General features: G+C 40.3%; 1 protein-coding gene across 1 annotated transcript in view; it reads left to right on the forward strand.

Annotated features, from left to right (window-relative positions):
• ddx52 (DEAD (Asp-Glu-Ala-Asp) box polypeptide 52) overlaps nt 1-17,346 on the forward strand; it is a 35,477-nt gene that overhangs the window by 10,018 nt on the left and 8,113 nt on the right. Inside the window, exons 7-12 of the mRNA XM_063031218.1 lie at nt 248-320; nt 3,584-3,787; nt 10,513-10,603; nt 11,732-11,854; nt 14,374-14,524; nt 16,414-16,489. Of these exons, the coding sequence (XP_062887288.1) occupies nt 248-320; nt 3,584-3,787; nt 10,513-10,603; nt 11,732-11,854; nt 14,374-14,524; nt 16,414-16,489 (718 nt within the window). The remainder of the gene's footprint in view (nt 1-247; nt 321-3,583; nt 3,788-10,512; nt 10,604-11,731; nt 11,855-14,373; nt 14,525-16,413; nt 16,490-17,346) is intronic.

Raw genomic sequence — 17,346 nt, forward strand, 5'->3', positions numbered from 1 at the left:
GAATTTTACTGGATATTAAAAGGATTTTGTTGAGTGGAATTTGTATCTCTGGAACTGTCTGCATTTAAACTATTTCATTTTTTCATAATGGAGTAAGAATAGTATTAAGTAGAAACAGGAGGAAATTTCATGGGCAAGTGTTCTTGTAAAGAGGCACTGTTTCTAAATACAAGTAATAAGTACACTGGTTCATTTTTTCCCTGATTTTAGCAACCATGTTTATTGAAATGCTTTTCTTTGTCTTCAGATATTTTGGTGACAACTCCAAACAGACTGATTTATCTGTTAAAACAAGAGCCCCCAGCACTGGATCTCAGCAGGTTTGTTGTTCTTTTTTTCACAAGTTTATTTGGAATGTTTAGTTTGTGTATCATAGACTTGCATCGGGGTTAGGTACAACACAGAAAAGACCCTCTGACCCCATTTATCCACACTGTCTGTAGGCAGATCGAGTTTAATACTGACAAGTGTGAGGTATTGCACGTTGGAAGGACAAACCAACGTAGAATATACAGGGTTAATGGTAAGGCACTGAGGAGTGCAGTGGAACAGAGGGATCTGGGAATACAGATACAAAATTCCCTAAAAGTGTCGTCACAGGTAGATAGGGTCGTAAAGAGAGCTTTTGGTACATTGGCCTTTATTAATCGAAGTATTGAGTATAAGAGCTGGAATGTTATGATGAGGTTGTATAAGGCATTGGTGAGGCCGAATCTGGAGTATTGTGTTCAGTTTTGGTCACCAAATTAGAGGAAGGATATAAATAAGGTTGAAAGAGTGCAGAGAAGGTTTACAAGGATGTTGCCGGGACTTGAGAAACTCAGTTACAGAGAAAGGTTGAATAGGTTAGGACTTTATTCCCTGGAGCGTAGAAGAATGAGGAGATTTGATAGAGGTATATAAAATTATGATGGGTATAGATAGAGTGAATGCAAGCAGGCTTTTTCCACTGAGGCAAGGGGAGAAAAAAACCAGAGGACATGGGTTAAGTGTGAGGGGGGAAAAGTTTAAAGGGAACATTGGGGGGGGCTTCTTCACACAGAGACTGGTGGGAGTATGGAATGAGCTGCCAGACGAGGTGGTAAATGCGGGTTCTTTTGTAACATTTAAGAATAAATTGGACAGATACATGGATGGGAGGTGTATGGAGGGATATGGTCCGTGTGCAGGTCAGTGGGACTAGATAGAAACTGGTTCGGCACAGCCAAGAAGGGCCAAAAGGCCTGTTTCTGTGCTGTAGTTTCTATGGTTTCTAATCCCATTTATATACCTTTGGCCCACATCCCTTCAAATGCATGTTCCTGTCCCAATGTACTGCATAGTAAAAGCAGTAATTGTACTTGCCTCTACCACTTACTCCAGCAGCTTGTTCCATATGCCCACCCGCTCTTTAAAATACTTTTAAAATCTCCCCCCCACTGTAAACTGATGCCCTCTCGTTTTAAATTCCCCTAACCTGAGGAAATGGCTATAGTGTCTGCTTTACTTATGCCCCTCATTATAACTTTCTATAAGGTCACCTCTTGGATTCCCTCACTCCAGGGAAAACAGGCACAGCATATTCAATCTCTCCTTATAACGGAGGCAATGTGTTCATGACTGCATTCTTTCTGTAGTGTGGTGATTAGAACGGCACTCAGTACTGCAAGTGTGAACTAACTGATGATTTGTTCTGTTGTAGTGTTATGTCCTGGCTACTGTACTCTTTGCCTTAGCCAGTGTGGTTGAGCATATGCCTTAGATGCTTGTTGTTGGGTTATTAAAGCTAATCCACCAGATGTAGGAGCAGAATTAGGCCATTTAATCCATCGAGTCTACTCTGCCAAACCCTCTGGATTTTGTTTATGTTTTAAAGTGGGCCATTAAATTAAGTGCAAAAGTTATTGCATGTTATAGTGATATGTATTGGTGTTTGTTGTATCACATGCCATTACAAATATCAAGAGAATTTCCTCATTTTCCTTGGCTGTGAAGCCCGTTTGTAGCTAAATCAGACCAGATTTAATTGTTAGTCTGCTCAGGTGGTTGACATCATTTGCAGTGGCAGTGGGTGTTCGACAGTCAGCTTCTTGGCTTGGAAATAAGCAATCAGTTAAATATATCCACCTTTAATTGCTGGTGTGTGATGCTTGCTTAAAAAGTGCTGTATTAGTAGTCAGAGTAAGAGCCAAAGGACTTGTCTGAGATACCCACAGTCAAAGATTCTACCTGTACTTTCAGATCAGACTATCATGAGAGGCATGAATTGGGACCTATTGTTTTTGAAGCTATCCAGTTAGCCATTCTCTAAAAGAAGAGGAGATAGCTGAAAGGTCAAGTAAATGTTAAATTAAGGGCTAAGAGTTAGACCACTGGATCGTTTCCTAATGTCTCCATTGGCATAATTTGGTATTATGATTTGTTTGTTGTCACAAATGAAATCAGTTGTGTATTTTATGTACCATCGTAAGATGAAAATCTGTTAGCAGCTTTCTAGATATTCAGAGGAATACTTTAAACAAATCTTGAATTTTCTGTTCCATAAGCATTTAACAAATTAAGAATGCATTATGATGGAGTGAATGACTCCAGACATCTTTTTTGGGATTTTGAAGTGGTCTGTTGCAGGCAAGTATTTCTTCAGAACAACTTTCTTGCAAAGTTGTTGAAATATAGGTTCACTTGATAAATGTAAAATGTATTGATTAGAATGTAACCTTTTGCTCGGTAGATAGTAATTTAGTTGCCTCACAGGCGGTGTGGTAGCATAGTGGTTAGCACAACGCTTTGCAGTGCAGGTGCCCCAGGTTCAATTCCCTCTGCTGTCTATAAGGAGTTTGTACGTTCTCCCTGTGACCGCGTGGGTTTCCTCCCACAGTCCAAAGATGTACCAGTTGGTAGGTTAATTGATCCTGTGATAAGGCAAGGGTTAAACTGGGGATTGCTGAGTGGTGCAGCTGGAAGGGCCTATTCTGTGCTGTATCTCAATAAATTAGAAAAAATAAACATTGATCAGCAGTTCATTCATTTTTATTAAATGCTGGTTTACTGTACACTAACAGAAAATAGAATGATGAATACTACACACATTAGAGAACTTCACTTTAGGTCTTTAGCCCTGCTTGTCTTCAGATTTGCTTGTATAACAGTTATTTCCATTGTCTTGAAAAACAATGCTCTTTATAAGGTACAGGCAACCTTGTGTTACAGCCAGTTGGGTAACAAAAATTTATCGTTACGGAATTTGCAAATCGCTGCCCAAAAATCTTTGAGAGAGGTACAGAATAAAATGTGCTCTTACAGAATTTATATGTGGATTAAGTAAGTAAGCACAAGATCTATCTTTTCATCTCATTTCTTGATGCATGTGCATATGACGCAGCTTCACATTATGGAAAATCATAATACAGGCACCCTTCTAAGAAAATAAACCCCCACCTTTCTGTAATGCAGGGGTTGCTGGGATTGAAGATGTTACTCAATTTTTGGCTCAGTTGGCTTTAATGTATAGAGTATGTTAATGTTGGCTCACATTTAAATAGCTTAGTAAAATGTAAAGTAAAATCGTTCTGATTTCTAAAATGCTGCTATCGATGAATTTCAGGGTGGAGTGGTTGGTTGTTGATGAATCGGATAAATTGTTTGAGGACGGCAAATCTGGATTTCGAGATCAGTTGGCCACTATTTTCCTGGCCTGTACTTCTCACAATGTGCGGCGAGCTATGTTCAGTGCCACATTTGCGATGGACGTAGAGCAGTGGTGCAAGCTGAACTTGGACAACGTGGTTTCAGTGTCAATCGGTATAAGGTGAGGAAAGGGTTACCATTGGTATGTTGTCTAGTACACTAATTACTAACCTGGTTTTAGTCATACTGGTATGCCCATGGAGACCGTCAAGTACCTTTTCACTCTCATCCCAGTGCTTGCTCTGTAGCTTTCTATGCAATGGAAATTCAAGTGCCCATTTAGATGCTTTTATATTGTGAGGGCACCTGCTCCATCTCTCATTCAGGCAGTGTGTTCCAGATTCCAGACACTCCCGAAGTGGAATAAGATTCCCCTGTTAACCTTTCGGACCCAAGCCTATCTCTAATTGTAGATATTTCTGCTATGGGAAAAGGTTCCTACGATTTACCGATCTATGCCCTACATTAGTTCCCCGCCTCAGCCTTTTTTGCTTCAAGTTTTTAAAAACAAATCTGTTTGGTCTCTGCTCTTAATGAGCCACTGCATCCCAGGCAATATCCTAGTGAATCTTCACTGCACCCCCTCCAATGCAATCAGGTCTTTCCTGTATTCCAGTGACCAGAAGTGTATATAGTCCTCAAACTGTCACCTAACCAATGTTTTATAAAGTTGTACCATAACTCCCTGTCTCATGTGCCTTAGATTATGAAGAGAAATATCCCATTTGTCTTCATCACCATCTCATCTCTACTACAGCTTTCAAGAATTCTGGAACTTCTACACTATGGTCCCTCTGTTTCCTAGTATTGTGGATTCTGGTTAGTTGGGCCATCGGTTAATTGGGCCAGCTGCTTATTTGGAACAACTCTTAAAGAACAAAAACTAATTGAGAAAATAGTCGTGATTGCCTTCATTTATTTGGGACAATATACCACTTAATTGGGTGAAGAAACTGGCTGAACATTTTCTAACTAGCATCAGTCACGTGGCTGTTAACACATTACGCAGTGCTTAGAGCAAACATTTTTTGAATAGCATCAGTTGCATGTGTTTATGTACAAAAGCAGTGATTTTTGTCACTGATAGTTGGTGAAAAATAAGCATTGAGACAACTCAGAACTGTTTTGCTGACTGCTGTTTCAAGCATTCAGACTTGGAAATGCCAGAAACAGCCAGGAGTGAAAATAAAACGATTTCACTACTTCAGCAACTTTGAACTATGAAGAATTTGAACGCATCGACAATCATCTTGAATGTTACCTTTGGTCCCGACCGGACATTCGGCTCTCACTGTGGCTCCACGTAGCTGCTTGTATGCTGCAGCGGCCACAGTCGGGTACACCACTTCAGCAGGTGGGCTAAAACAGGTGAGGGTAGCCGGTGGGTCTCATACCCCAATGAGACAGGACATGCCTGTCCTAGTATGCAAAGTCAGATCCGGCAGACTGGGCGGATGAGATTTGCAGTGAGATCCAATGGCCAGGAAGGCAGTTCTGCCACACTACATGGAGAGCAACGCGGGTGGTGAGACATTTAAAAAAAAGTCATGATCATCCACTGCAATCGGGGAAGATCCCAGCTGTGATATCTACTCGTCCCTCTGGACCCGGACTTCCGAGGTCGAGGGAGTGGAACTGCCCCAGTCCAACAGTTTTTCCACTTTAAAACCCTCCTGCACAGGTTTCCTGCCATAGTTGAATATGACATACAATCACCAGTAGTGTTCTAATTGGTTATGTATTTCATTTAAATACATAATTTGTTACTTGGTTAAACGGTAGTTTGTCATTTTAGCTATTCCCATGAAACTTCAGCAAATTGGGGCAGCTGCTTAATTGGTCCAAAATGTACAGGTCCCAGTGTGTCCCAATTAACCAGAATCCGCTGTACTTCCAAAGAGCCTGCCTTTCATTATGCGTTTCCTTCCTTTATTAGTCCTCCTAAAGCACATTACTTTAGTAAGATTAAATTCCATCCCAGATCAGCTGGCATCCATGGAATGAGAAACAGTTAAAGTTTCTGGTAGAAGGTTTTCCATCAGAACTGGAAAAGTTAGCTTCAATTGGAGAGAAGTTGGTGGAGGGATGTGTAGAACAATGGGGATAGCTCAAGGAGGGGGAATGAAGCAAGAAGCTGGGAGGTGATGGGTGGTAAAGGGCTGGAAAAGAAGGAATCTGTTAGGAGAGGAGAGTGGACCATGGAATAAAGAGAAGCAGGGGGGAGATGACAGGCAGGTGTGGAGAAGAAGGGGACTAGAGTGGAGAATTGAAGAAGAGGGAGAGGGAAAATTATGGCAAGTTGGAGAAATCAATGTTCATGCTATCAGGTTGGAGGATACCCGGACTGAGAATCTGATTTGAGTTTGGAGGGTTACTATGTGCTCATTTGGAAGATAAGTTATTACTTTGCGAGATGATGGTAGGCCTTGTTGCAGCAGACCACGAACAGAAAGGCTGGAGTGGGAATAGTGTGATGAATTAAAGGAGGTGATAACCAGAAGCTCAGGTTTGATGATTGCTGCTTAGCATCTGTTCATTCTGCAGGAGTGACACTGAGCCTCCCACCTCTTCACCATTTACAGCACATTAAACCAACAATGAAGCTTGATGAGCTGCTAAATGACTCCATTAAGTCATTTGGATTTCTATCAGAGAGATATTATCTTTGTTCTCTCTCCAACTGAAAAAACTAACCTTGATTTGGTTAACATGATATTCTGCAAATATTGGAAATCCAGAGCAGCACACACAAAATGAAGGAGGATCTCTGCAGGTAAGATCATAAATGCTGCCTGATCTGCTGAGTTCCTCCTGCATTTTGTGTGTGTAACTTGTATTTGTCTCTTTCCCAGTTCTCACAGTGATCCCAGACCCAAAAATTAATTGCTTCTCCAACTACAAATTTTGTCTGACATTGAGGAAACACGAGAGATACAAATCCTAAGGAATGGTCTCGACCCAAACATCGACTGTTCGTTTCCCTCCACAGATGACGCTTGACCTGCTGAGTTCCTCCAGCGTTTTGTGTGTTGTTTTCAGCAATTTTGTTTTTTATTTCAATTGCCTAGCATCTGCTGTTTTCTTTTAAATTCCATCTACCATTGCTCTGCCCACCTTTCTAAGCGATCAGTGTCATATTGTAGCTTAAGACTGTCCTTGCCTTCAGTGGTAGTACCAATTTTCATCTGCAAATTTACTGATTATTCCTCCTGCATTTGTAACTAGGTTGTTAATATATGCGTCCCAGTGCTGATCTCTGTGGTGCAAACTTACACCATCACACTGAGTCCTATTACCAAGCCGTTTCTGGATTGAATTTGCTATGAATGCCGGGAAAACTTTTGAACCACTCTCCACACAACACCTTACTGAAATCGTAAGCAACACTCACAACATGCTGGAGGAACTCAGCAGGTCGGGCAGCATCCGTGGAAAAGATCGGTCGACGTTTCGGGCCGGAAGCCTTCGTCAGGACTGTAGGGGGAAGGGGCAGAGGCCCTATAAAGAAGGTGGGGGGAGGGTGGGAAGGAGAAGGCTGGTAGGTTCCAGGTGAAAAACCAGTAAGGGGAAAGATAAAGGGGTGGGGGAGGGAAGCAGGGAGGGGATAGGCAGGAAAGGTGAAGAAAGAATAGGGGGAAACACAATGGGTAGTAGAAGGAGGCGGAACCATGAGGGGGATGATAGGCAGCTGGGGAAGGGGGCAGAGTGACGTAGGGATAGGGAAAGGGAGGGGGAGGAAATTACCAGAAGTTGGAGAATTCTATGTTCATACCAAGGGGCTGGAGACTACCTCGATGAGGTGTTGCTCCTCCAAACTGAGTTTAGCCTCATCATGGCAGTGGAGGAGGCCATGTATGGACATATCTGAATGGGAGTGGGTAGCAGAGTTGAAGTGGCTATGAGCGTGAAATCGATATCTGCTGCACTGTTCTGATCAATGCGTTTTTTTTAGTTTCAAAAAAAAATCAATTAAGTTTGTCAGATAGGATAGCGCCCTATCAAGACTATGCTGGCTGTTTTTAATTAATCCCTGCATTTCCAAATGCAGATTAATCCTGCCTTCAGTTTTTTTTTCAATAAATTCCCTACGACTGGCATTGACTTACAATCAATAACCTTGTTGCTCTTCAATAACTATACTATGTTTACTGTCCTCCAGCAAATTAGTACTTCACTTATGGTCAGTGAAGATTTTAAAATCCTCATTATAGCCCCCATCATTCTTCTCCCTTGCCTCCCATAGCAGCCTAGGATACATCTCAACATCCTCTACTGTGGTTTACCTGTTGGTAATATTTGAGAGATTACATTTGTTGTACACCGTGAACATGAATCACTATTCAGCTTTTGAAATGTGAACATAGTATCACATTTGATGTTCTTGAAGTTGAAAGCCCTTATTCTGAGTTCCACTGTATAAAGGTGAAAACAGCTCTACATATAATATAGTATATTCAATAATTTTCTTGCAATCATTCAGTTTTAAATTCAGCCCATCTTCCTGCTGCCTTAACAGTGATAGATTTCTTCTTTTTCTTACCTACCATGCCATGAGCCCCTGCATCCAACATATTCTCCACAGCTTCCATCATCTCCAAAGGGATCCTACTACCAACACACCTTTACCTCCAGCCTTCTCTCTGCGTTTTGCAGGGATTATTCCCTCTGTGATTGCCTTGTCCATTTGTCGCTTCCCACTAATCTTCCTGGCAAATCCCTACAAGCAGCCTGCTGATTCACCTCCTTACTCATCCCCATTCAGGGCCCCAAATAGTCCTCCCAGGTGAGGCAACACTTTTTACCTGTGAATCTGCGGATGTTGTCAATTGTATTCAGTACTCTTTAATGCAACCTCCTCTATATTGGTGAGACCCATCGTAAATTGGCAGACCACTTCATTGAGCACCTCCACTCTATTTGTCAAAAGCTGAACTTTCTGGTGGCCAAACATTTTAATTCCCTTTCCATAGAAACCATAGAAACTACAGCACAGAAACAGGCCTTTTGGCCCTTCTTGGCTGTGCCGAACCATTTTCTGCCTTGTCCCACTGACCTGCACACGGACCATATCCCTCCATACACCTTCCATCCATGTACCTGTCCAATTTATTCTTAAATGTTAAAAAAGAACCCGCATTTACCACCTCATCTGGCAGCTCATTCCATACTTCCACCACTCTCTGTGTGAAGAAGCCCCCCCCCTAATGTTCCCTTTAAACTTTTCCCCCCTCACTTAACCCATGTCCTCTGGTTTTTTTTCTCCCCTTGCCTCAGTGGTAAAAGCCTGCTTGCATTCACTCTATCTATACCCATCATAATTTTATATACCTCTATCAAATCTCCCCTCATTCTTCTACGCTCCAGGGAATAAAGTCCTAACCTATTCAACCTTTCTCTGTAACTGAGTTTCTCAAGTCCCGGCAACATCTTGTAAACCTTCTCTGCACTCTTTCAACTTTATTTATATCCTTCCTCTAATTTGGTGACCAAAACTGAACACAATACTCCAGATTCGGCCTCACCAATGCCTTATACAACCTCATCATAACATTCCAGCTCTTATACTCAATACTTCGATTAATAAAGGCCAATGTACCAAAAGCTCTCTTTACGACCCTATCTACCTGTGACGACACTTTTAGGGAATTTTGTATCTGTATTCCCAGATCCCTCTGTTCCACTGCACTCCTCAGTGCCTTACCATTAACCCTGTATGTTCTACGTTGGTTTGTCCTTCCAACGTGCAATACCTCACACTTGTCAGTATTAAACTCCCCATTTTTCCAGATGGTCCAAGTCCCTCTGCAGGCTCTGAAAACCTTCCTCACTGTCTACTACACCTCCAATTTTTGTATCATCAGCAAACTTGCTGATCCAATTTACCACATTATCATCCAGATCATTGATATAGATGACAAATAACAAATTCCTCTTCCGACATGTCAGTTCATGGCTTCCTCTTGTTCTATGGTGAGGCCCCCTCAGGGTGGAGGAGCAATACCTTATATTTCTTTTGGGTAGCTTCCAACCTGATGACATGAATATCAATATCTCCTTCCCTCCCCCTTCCCTCTTCTATTCCGTACTCTGGCCTCCTGCCTCTTCTTATCTGTCTATCATCTCCTCTGGTGCTCCTCCTCTTTCCCCTTCCCCTATGGTCCACTCTCCTCTCCTAACAGATTCCTTCCTCTCCAGCCCTTTACCTTTCCTACCCACCTGGCTTCACCCATCACCTTCCAGCTATCCTTCCACTCCCCCCACCTTTATTCTGACACCTTTCCCCTTCCTTTCCAGACCCGAGGAGAGGTCTCGGCCCGAAATGTTGACTGTTTATTTCCATAAATACTGCCTGACCTGCTGAGTTCCTCCAGCATTTTGTGTGTGTTGCAATCAATTTTAAGTATGGTTTGATTTGATTAAAAGAACAAAGTTCAATTGAAAATTTGACTGTGACAATAGAGATTTGTGTTTTGTCCTCTTCACTCCTTTTTAATGATATGCTGTTGATACAGTATTTCCTTATTTTGACTGCCTTTTTATTCTCATTGCAATTTGCAGATGTGTTAGAAATAGGTATACTGTGTGATCTCAACTTTAGACTGCTTTTGTTAGCAAAAAATGTTTGGGTTGTTCACTGGATGTTTTTCTTTAGCAGAAATGATTGTAAATTATATCAAGCAAACACAAGCTAAGAAGGTCAGGTACATATTGAGAAGTCAATGGCTGTTTTATCATTTTGTTCAACAGCTGATCACTTGCAGCATTTTCTGCTGTTTTTCAGATTTCCAGCTGCTGCACCCTAATTAATGCTGTTATAGTTAAATACATATATTTTTTTCCTTGTAGGAACTCTGCTGTGGAGACTGTTGAGCAGGAGTTACTTTTTGTTGGTACTGAAAGTGGAAAATTGTTGGCAATGCGAGACCTGATTAAAAAGGTACATAATGTTTGAGATAATGAGCCCCACATCACCAATGTAACTGCTACCTGCACAGCTCTTCAAAACACAAGTTTAGAAGATCTTCCATCTGAATTGCAATATCCATGTTTTAGAAGTCACAGGTGTACTGCTAGAGTCCTGGTCAGGATTGAATTAATTGAATAGTATTAATGATGGGTTGTAGCAGACTGGCATTGAGCTATTGAGCCCAGGCTGACATTGAAACTTTTAATGTTATCAGCAAGTAAACAATGACCAGAACTAAAATACTGCCCTTGTATAAGAATATTTCTGATTGTAAGTCATTCCTATTTTGGAATCTTTCTTGGATTTTCCAGGAACTTCAGGGCATTGTGTACATGTAGTTTCAGCACTTTCCACTATGTGGCACCATTTAATAATTTTGACATCTCAGTACTGTACTGTACTTTGAAGTCACTTCAAAAAAAGTCTCATTTCACTTCTTGTCTTATCAAATATTTCCACCTATCACTTCAAACCCTATATTCATATACTCTCGTACTCATTTCGTGCTTGCTATCTTTATGTGATACATACTATGAGCAGGTGCTGAATATTCCATTGAAAATAGCAGATAGTAAGTGTAATTCAAACCTCTTCCCTTGGGCTCAGTTTTCCATTCCTGCCTCAAATCTTAGGAAATGGTCAGAGCATTTTTTTAAATCGGGATATCACTGCTCCAACACACAGCCATCTACTCCTTGGGAAAATATTGAAAATTTTGTGTAGGAGTGGAGAGAGGGCAGGTCAGTGAGGGTTTAGCCGGGTAGTGGTGGTTGAATATTTTCCTTCATTACGAAGACAAGTTTCCCTTGCTGGGCAGTGTTGAGTTTCCTGGTATTGCATTAATCTCTAAATTAACAATTAACTATCAATGCTTGCATGTGAAGGCCAATGGAGTAGTCTTAACGAACCACATTAAATCTCCTCCACACTGTCAGCAAATGTTTTGTACCACACCATTTGTAAGGATGAATGTGTGGGGTTCTCAGTGTTATATGAGTGCTTCCTTGCTTGGGGATGCAGTCTGAGATTGTCACTGTGTTAACTATGCCAGTTGCATTAAATTGTGAATCTGCTAAACTGTGCTTATTTTAAATTAAGGGTTTTTCACCTCCGGTGCTGGTTTTTGTTCAGTCCATTGAAAGAGCAAAAGAGCTCTTCCGTGAGTTTATCTATGAAGGTATTAATGTTGAAGTTATCCATGCAGAAAGAACACAGCAACAGGTACTAGCTTTTATTTTCTTGTACAAAGTTTGAAGAAATATAACTTAATAAATTATTAGATAATGTATAATAGATAATTTATTGCAAGACAATAAATAACATTTATTAGATATTAACCATTGACCATGTTAAGTATTTCAGATTGTCTTTGGGTGACTGAATAAAAATGAAATCTTATCTTTTGCATGAATATGGTACTGGTAGTTCACCCACAACACAATTTATAGGAAGATACATTGCCAACTCAATTGAGAATACTGATGCAACAAATTAACATGCTTCAGGCCTTCAGTGGGCATGGATTAACAAGACCATGTTGGATCAGGCACATTTGCCTTCTCTGAATGCTTTAGGTTTTGGTCACAGTTGTTGGAGATAAACTGTAATATCTGTTTTCATTGATAAGTAGTCTAGCTCATTATTAAAGTAATGTTCTGGTTTCAGAAAGTGTTAACTTCTCTTTATTCACTCAGTTGAATCCATAAAATCATTCACTGAGGAAGACAAAAGCCTTTACCTTGTAGGCTGGATTGCTTCTGTGTGAAGGCAGATTAGGTTATAAAAGCTCTGATTTTTGTTTAAGAAGCAGGGTCCATTTTATTTGTTTTTGCGTATTGCCTAACTTCAACTCAATGGGTTAACAGTAGTGATGAAGAAAATGTCCTGCTGCCCAGTGTTGTGCTTTGGCCATTCAACTGATTCTGTGGGTAAAATTTGTATCAGAAATTGGAATGTGAATTTAGAGCTTTTAATTACCCTTTTGGCTGGGCCATGGTGTTATATTCCTATGTTCGTAGAAAAAAAAAAGTCAGCAGTGCAAATCTCAGAAGAAAATATAACTTGATGTAATGCTTGGCCAGCTTTTAGTTCAGAATGGATGAATAACTTGGAGTGAACAGATTCCCTTATGTACTCCTTTGCACAAAGAACTTCTGGAAAGAAGATACTGCCTAGATTTGTGTATGTTTGGAAATAGGATGAAATTAGTCTTTCATGTTTTAATCATTCCATCTCTATATATCAAGCTAAAGAGTTATCATGGCACTAGTGAAGTCATTTGGCCCATCAATTCTATGCTTGCTGTCTTTAAGGAAATCCAGTTCATTCAATCATATTCCTTGTTTTCATTTCATGTGTGTGACAACTTGTAAAAAAGTTTTGTGGATATGAACTAGTTAGCTCTCTCTTTGCTTGGTAGCAGAAAACTGCTTGCTGTAGTCTGTCTCATTATCAAATATTTCTTTGGAATTTATTTATTTAGAAATAGAGCATGAAGTAGGCCCTATTGGCCTTTTGAGATGAGCTGCACCACTCCAGCAACCCCCGATTCAACCATAGCTAATCACAGGACAGTTTACAATGACCACCTACCAGTCAGTATGCCTTTGGACTGTGGGAGGAAACTGGAGCACCCGGAGGAAACCCACGCATTCCACGGGGAGGACGTACAAATTCTTCGCAGATGGTGTCGGAATTGAACTCCGGAACTCCCCGGGCTGTAATAGAGTTACGCTAACACTACGCTAATGTGACGCCCATTTGCCAACCTTGGTCGCAAGTAGAGGTGGAAATGCTGGACTTGCCAGTGGAGACTTTTGAAGGGGCCAGTGTAGAGAACTAGGCAGATTTTGCTTTGTCTCAATTGCATTGTGGATAATAACTGATTAGTGCTGGTCAGGGTGGCACAATGTCACTGCTAGTCTCAGCAACTAGGTTCAATTTGACTTCCAGTGTTGTTTGTGTGGATTCTGACATTCTCTTTGTGACCCCGTGGATGTCCTGTGTGTGCTCTGGTTTGTTCCCACATCCCGAAAGTGTGCAAGTTGGTTGGTTAACTGACCACTGTACATGGTTTTTAGTGAGTAAACGAATGGTAAAAAATGGAGTGTGGGTGGTTGATGGGACTGTAGAGAGAATAAATGTTAAAATCAGTGCTTGATGTTAGCGTGGTTACAGTGGGTAAACCATTAAAGGCCCTGTATCTGCTATATGACTGATTCACCATCAATACTTGCATTTTAGTCACATATTGAAATACTAAGTTATTTAGAATGCCTTCTCTTTTCTAACTTAAAGCTAATTTATATTGCATATCCAACTTGCTTACTTGAGTGAGGAACATTTGTCATTACATGTTTTATTTAAAGCTACAGGTGACCCCTGCATTACAGATAGAGGGGTTATGTTTTGAGAAGCTTTATTGATTTTGCTGACCTGAAGCTACAGCATTTATGTATGCATCAAGAATAGCAAGTTGAAAAAAAATTGTGTTTTATTTACATTTTTTTTCCAAGAAGGCATTTATTCTGCATCTCAATTTTTTTTGGCTAGTGACTTGTGAATTCTGTAAGGGCAAATTTCTGTACCCTGAGCAGCAATAACATGGCTTATCTGTAATTGTGCAAGTGAATTGTGCCATTCTTGGTATTACATAAAGTTATAGTCAGATCCCACTTGAATTTTCTGTTTGACACCCTATGGATCTATTGCAGTAACATGTATTTTTTCTCCCCCATCAGAGAGATAATGTTGTGTTCAGCTTCAGAGCGGGAAAAATTTGGGTTCTGATCTGCACTGCACTCATGGCTCGAGGTATCGATTTCAAAGGAGTGAGTTTAGTCATCAACTATGATTTTCCAACCAGTGCCATTGAATACATCCATAGAATCGGTGCGTATGAAATTTTTCCTCATGCTTTGTTTGAAGAAACTATGTACTGGTTAGCAGTTTGGGTTTTTTGAGGATGGATTTGTATCTTGCGATAAGTTGAACAAGTTGCACACACAAAATACTGGAGGAGCTCAGCAGGTCAGGCAGCACCTATAGAAATGAATAAACAGTCACAAGGAAATCTGCAGACGCTGGAATTTCAAGCAACACTGCTGCTGTGTTCATGAATAAACAGTTGATGTTTGAGGCTGAGAACCTTCAGGACTGAGAAGGAAAGGGGAAGACGTAAGAACAAAAAGGCAGGTGGAGGAGAAGGCGGCTAACTGGAAGGTGATTGGTGAAGCCAGGTGAGCAGGAAAGGTCAAGGGCTGGAGAAGAAGGAATGTGACTGGAGAGAAGAGTGGACCATAGCAGAAAGGAAGGAGGAGTGGACCCAGGGAGAAGTAATAGGCAGGTGAGATAAAGCATCTTGTGCACATAAGAGAGCCAGTGACACTCAATTTTTTTTAATGGAAAGCTTTATCTGAATTACAAAAATTGTATACTGTAGCAGATCTGACATCTTTCAGAAGTTCCAGACCTCTCGCAACATTCTCCATCCCACCTCCAAAGCGCACTTTATCATGGAAAAAGCTGACCTGTTCTTTTGTGAAGCATCTCTAGTGTGTGATTTTATCTTGATATTTACTCAAAATTATGTGCAGAAATACTGGGTTGCTTACTTTTCAGGAAGCTGACCATCTCTTGTGTGCCGGATTTATCTTGTTGAGTATTTAATCTAGTATTATTGGTAAATATAGTTATCATCCAATTTATGAAGAAGAAAAAACTGCGCCATTTTTGAAAATTAGTTTTACCATCCATACCTGAGGGAATAACTGGATAATTTGGTCTCAGGTGTGTGGAGACGTCACAAGGAACTCTGTTTGATTCCCAAAGGAACGTCTCTGCAAGCTGATGACACTTCTGTTCAAGCTTCTGCCCATTTTCACTGCTCAGTGTTTCAGTTGTAGACAAAAATAATAATCCTAACATTGTTGAAAGCAAGATTTCTAATGTACAGTTTTACTGCTCCTCAAAACCCCGAACATTGATGCTGATAGTATACATGTTGTTCTACTGAATTATAATCTGTTTAAGCATTACTAGAAGATGCAACAGCCAGCAAATTTGATGATGATACGAACAAAATCATATTTGAAAGCAGAATAGATGCAAGTCCAAGACATCTGGATAATTGTTTCACATTGACTTATGGTATTTGATTGTATGATGAAACAAATATGAATGGCCAGTTGGCCCAATGGGCTCAACCATCCTGTGTGAACAGTCACCCCATAACGATATTCAATGTTTCCAAAGATTTGTCTGTGCATCCTAAAAGATTTTTTTTGTATAAAGATTTTGCTAGCCAATTTGAAAGCCTGTACCACCTCCTCCTTCTGTTAACGTAACAGTGTCCTGTGTTTACCTTCTATCCATGTCCTGCAGTGATGCCTTCATTGCCTGTCAGATCTGAAAATTATTTCTAGTCTTTACTTGTAACTCAGCCCTATGTCACACAAGAAAACTATTTTATGGCCTTTTTCAACATTGCCTAAGACTTTCATGTATCTGCCTCACTCTGTTTTTGTTGTATTATATAATGATGTGCTTTTGACAGTTTGGATGAGCACACTTTAAAGTTCCAGCATGAAAGCCTTTAAGTTGTTTTTCAATCCTACAGAATTCAGTGTTTGCCTTTTTCTATTCTGTTATCTTTATGCAAAACTGCCTTTTATTCTGCTTTTACAGTTTTCTATTTCTGCCACCCTATGTTGTGTCTGATGCTATTTTACAATACATGAAAAGCCAGTAACCGTTGGTAACAAATGTTCTGTTGTGACTAGGACGTACTGGAAGAGCTGGTCACCAAGGAAAGGCTATTACATTTTTCACAGAAGATGATAAACCACTACTGCGAAGGTCAGTTTGGACACAAAACTTGAGAAAATTTGGTGTTCTGAATTGTTAGAGAAATGCTAATCCATTTGCTGAGTACACAGAGCAAAAGCACACCTATTTTTATGGTAACACACATCAAAGTTGCTGGTGAACGCAGCAGGCCAGGCAGCATCTATAGGAAGAAGCGCAGTCGACATTTCAGGCCGAGGTCTCGGCCTGAAACGTCGACTGCGCTTCTTCCTATAGATGCTGCCTGGCCTGCTGCGTTCACCAGCAACTTTGATGTGTGTTGCTTGAATTTCCAGCATCTGCAGAATTCCTGTTGTTTGCTATTTTTATGGTGGTTTTTTTTAAATAGGAAAGTTAATATTCAGTATGGTGAAAGGCATAATAGAGCTGAATATTTGCCTTACTATGATTTTAGGCTGTTTTTATATATCGTTCATGCTCACTGACCAAATACTAAACTGTTACTCACATTGTACAAGTACTTCATATTTTAAAATTATTACCTAAAATGAAAATACAAGTTTTTTTAAAATTAGAAAGCAATAATGTCAGTGAATTGCTTTGTGGATTTTATATGGCAAGCCAACTGTAGAGTAAATTGCTCGAGCTTCAGTTCCCACCCACACTCCACAAGACATCCAGTGTCAGAATGTAACTGATAAAACTAGGGAACACCAACTATAACATTATTGTTCTGTGTTTGCATGGAGAACTTGTATTTTAGAGAAATATTGTTAAGTTTTGTGAGGAACAAAATAGCTAACGTTGGAATTCTGTAATCTGTTCTTTCTTGTGTGAGTTTCTGTTCCACTATTTAAGTTGCTTGCAATGCTAGCTGTCAAAATCAGTGTTTATAGTGAAGGGTAAGG

The sequence above is a fragment of the Mobula hypostoma genome, chromosome 23 (genome assembly GCF_963921235.1).
Source record: "Mobula hypostoma chromosome 23, sMobHyp1.1, whole genome shotgun sequence".
NCBI lineage: Eukaryota > Metazoa > Chordata > Chondrichthyes > Myliobatiformes > Myliobatidae > Mobula > Mobula hypostoma.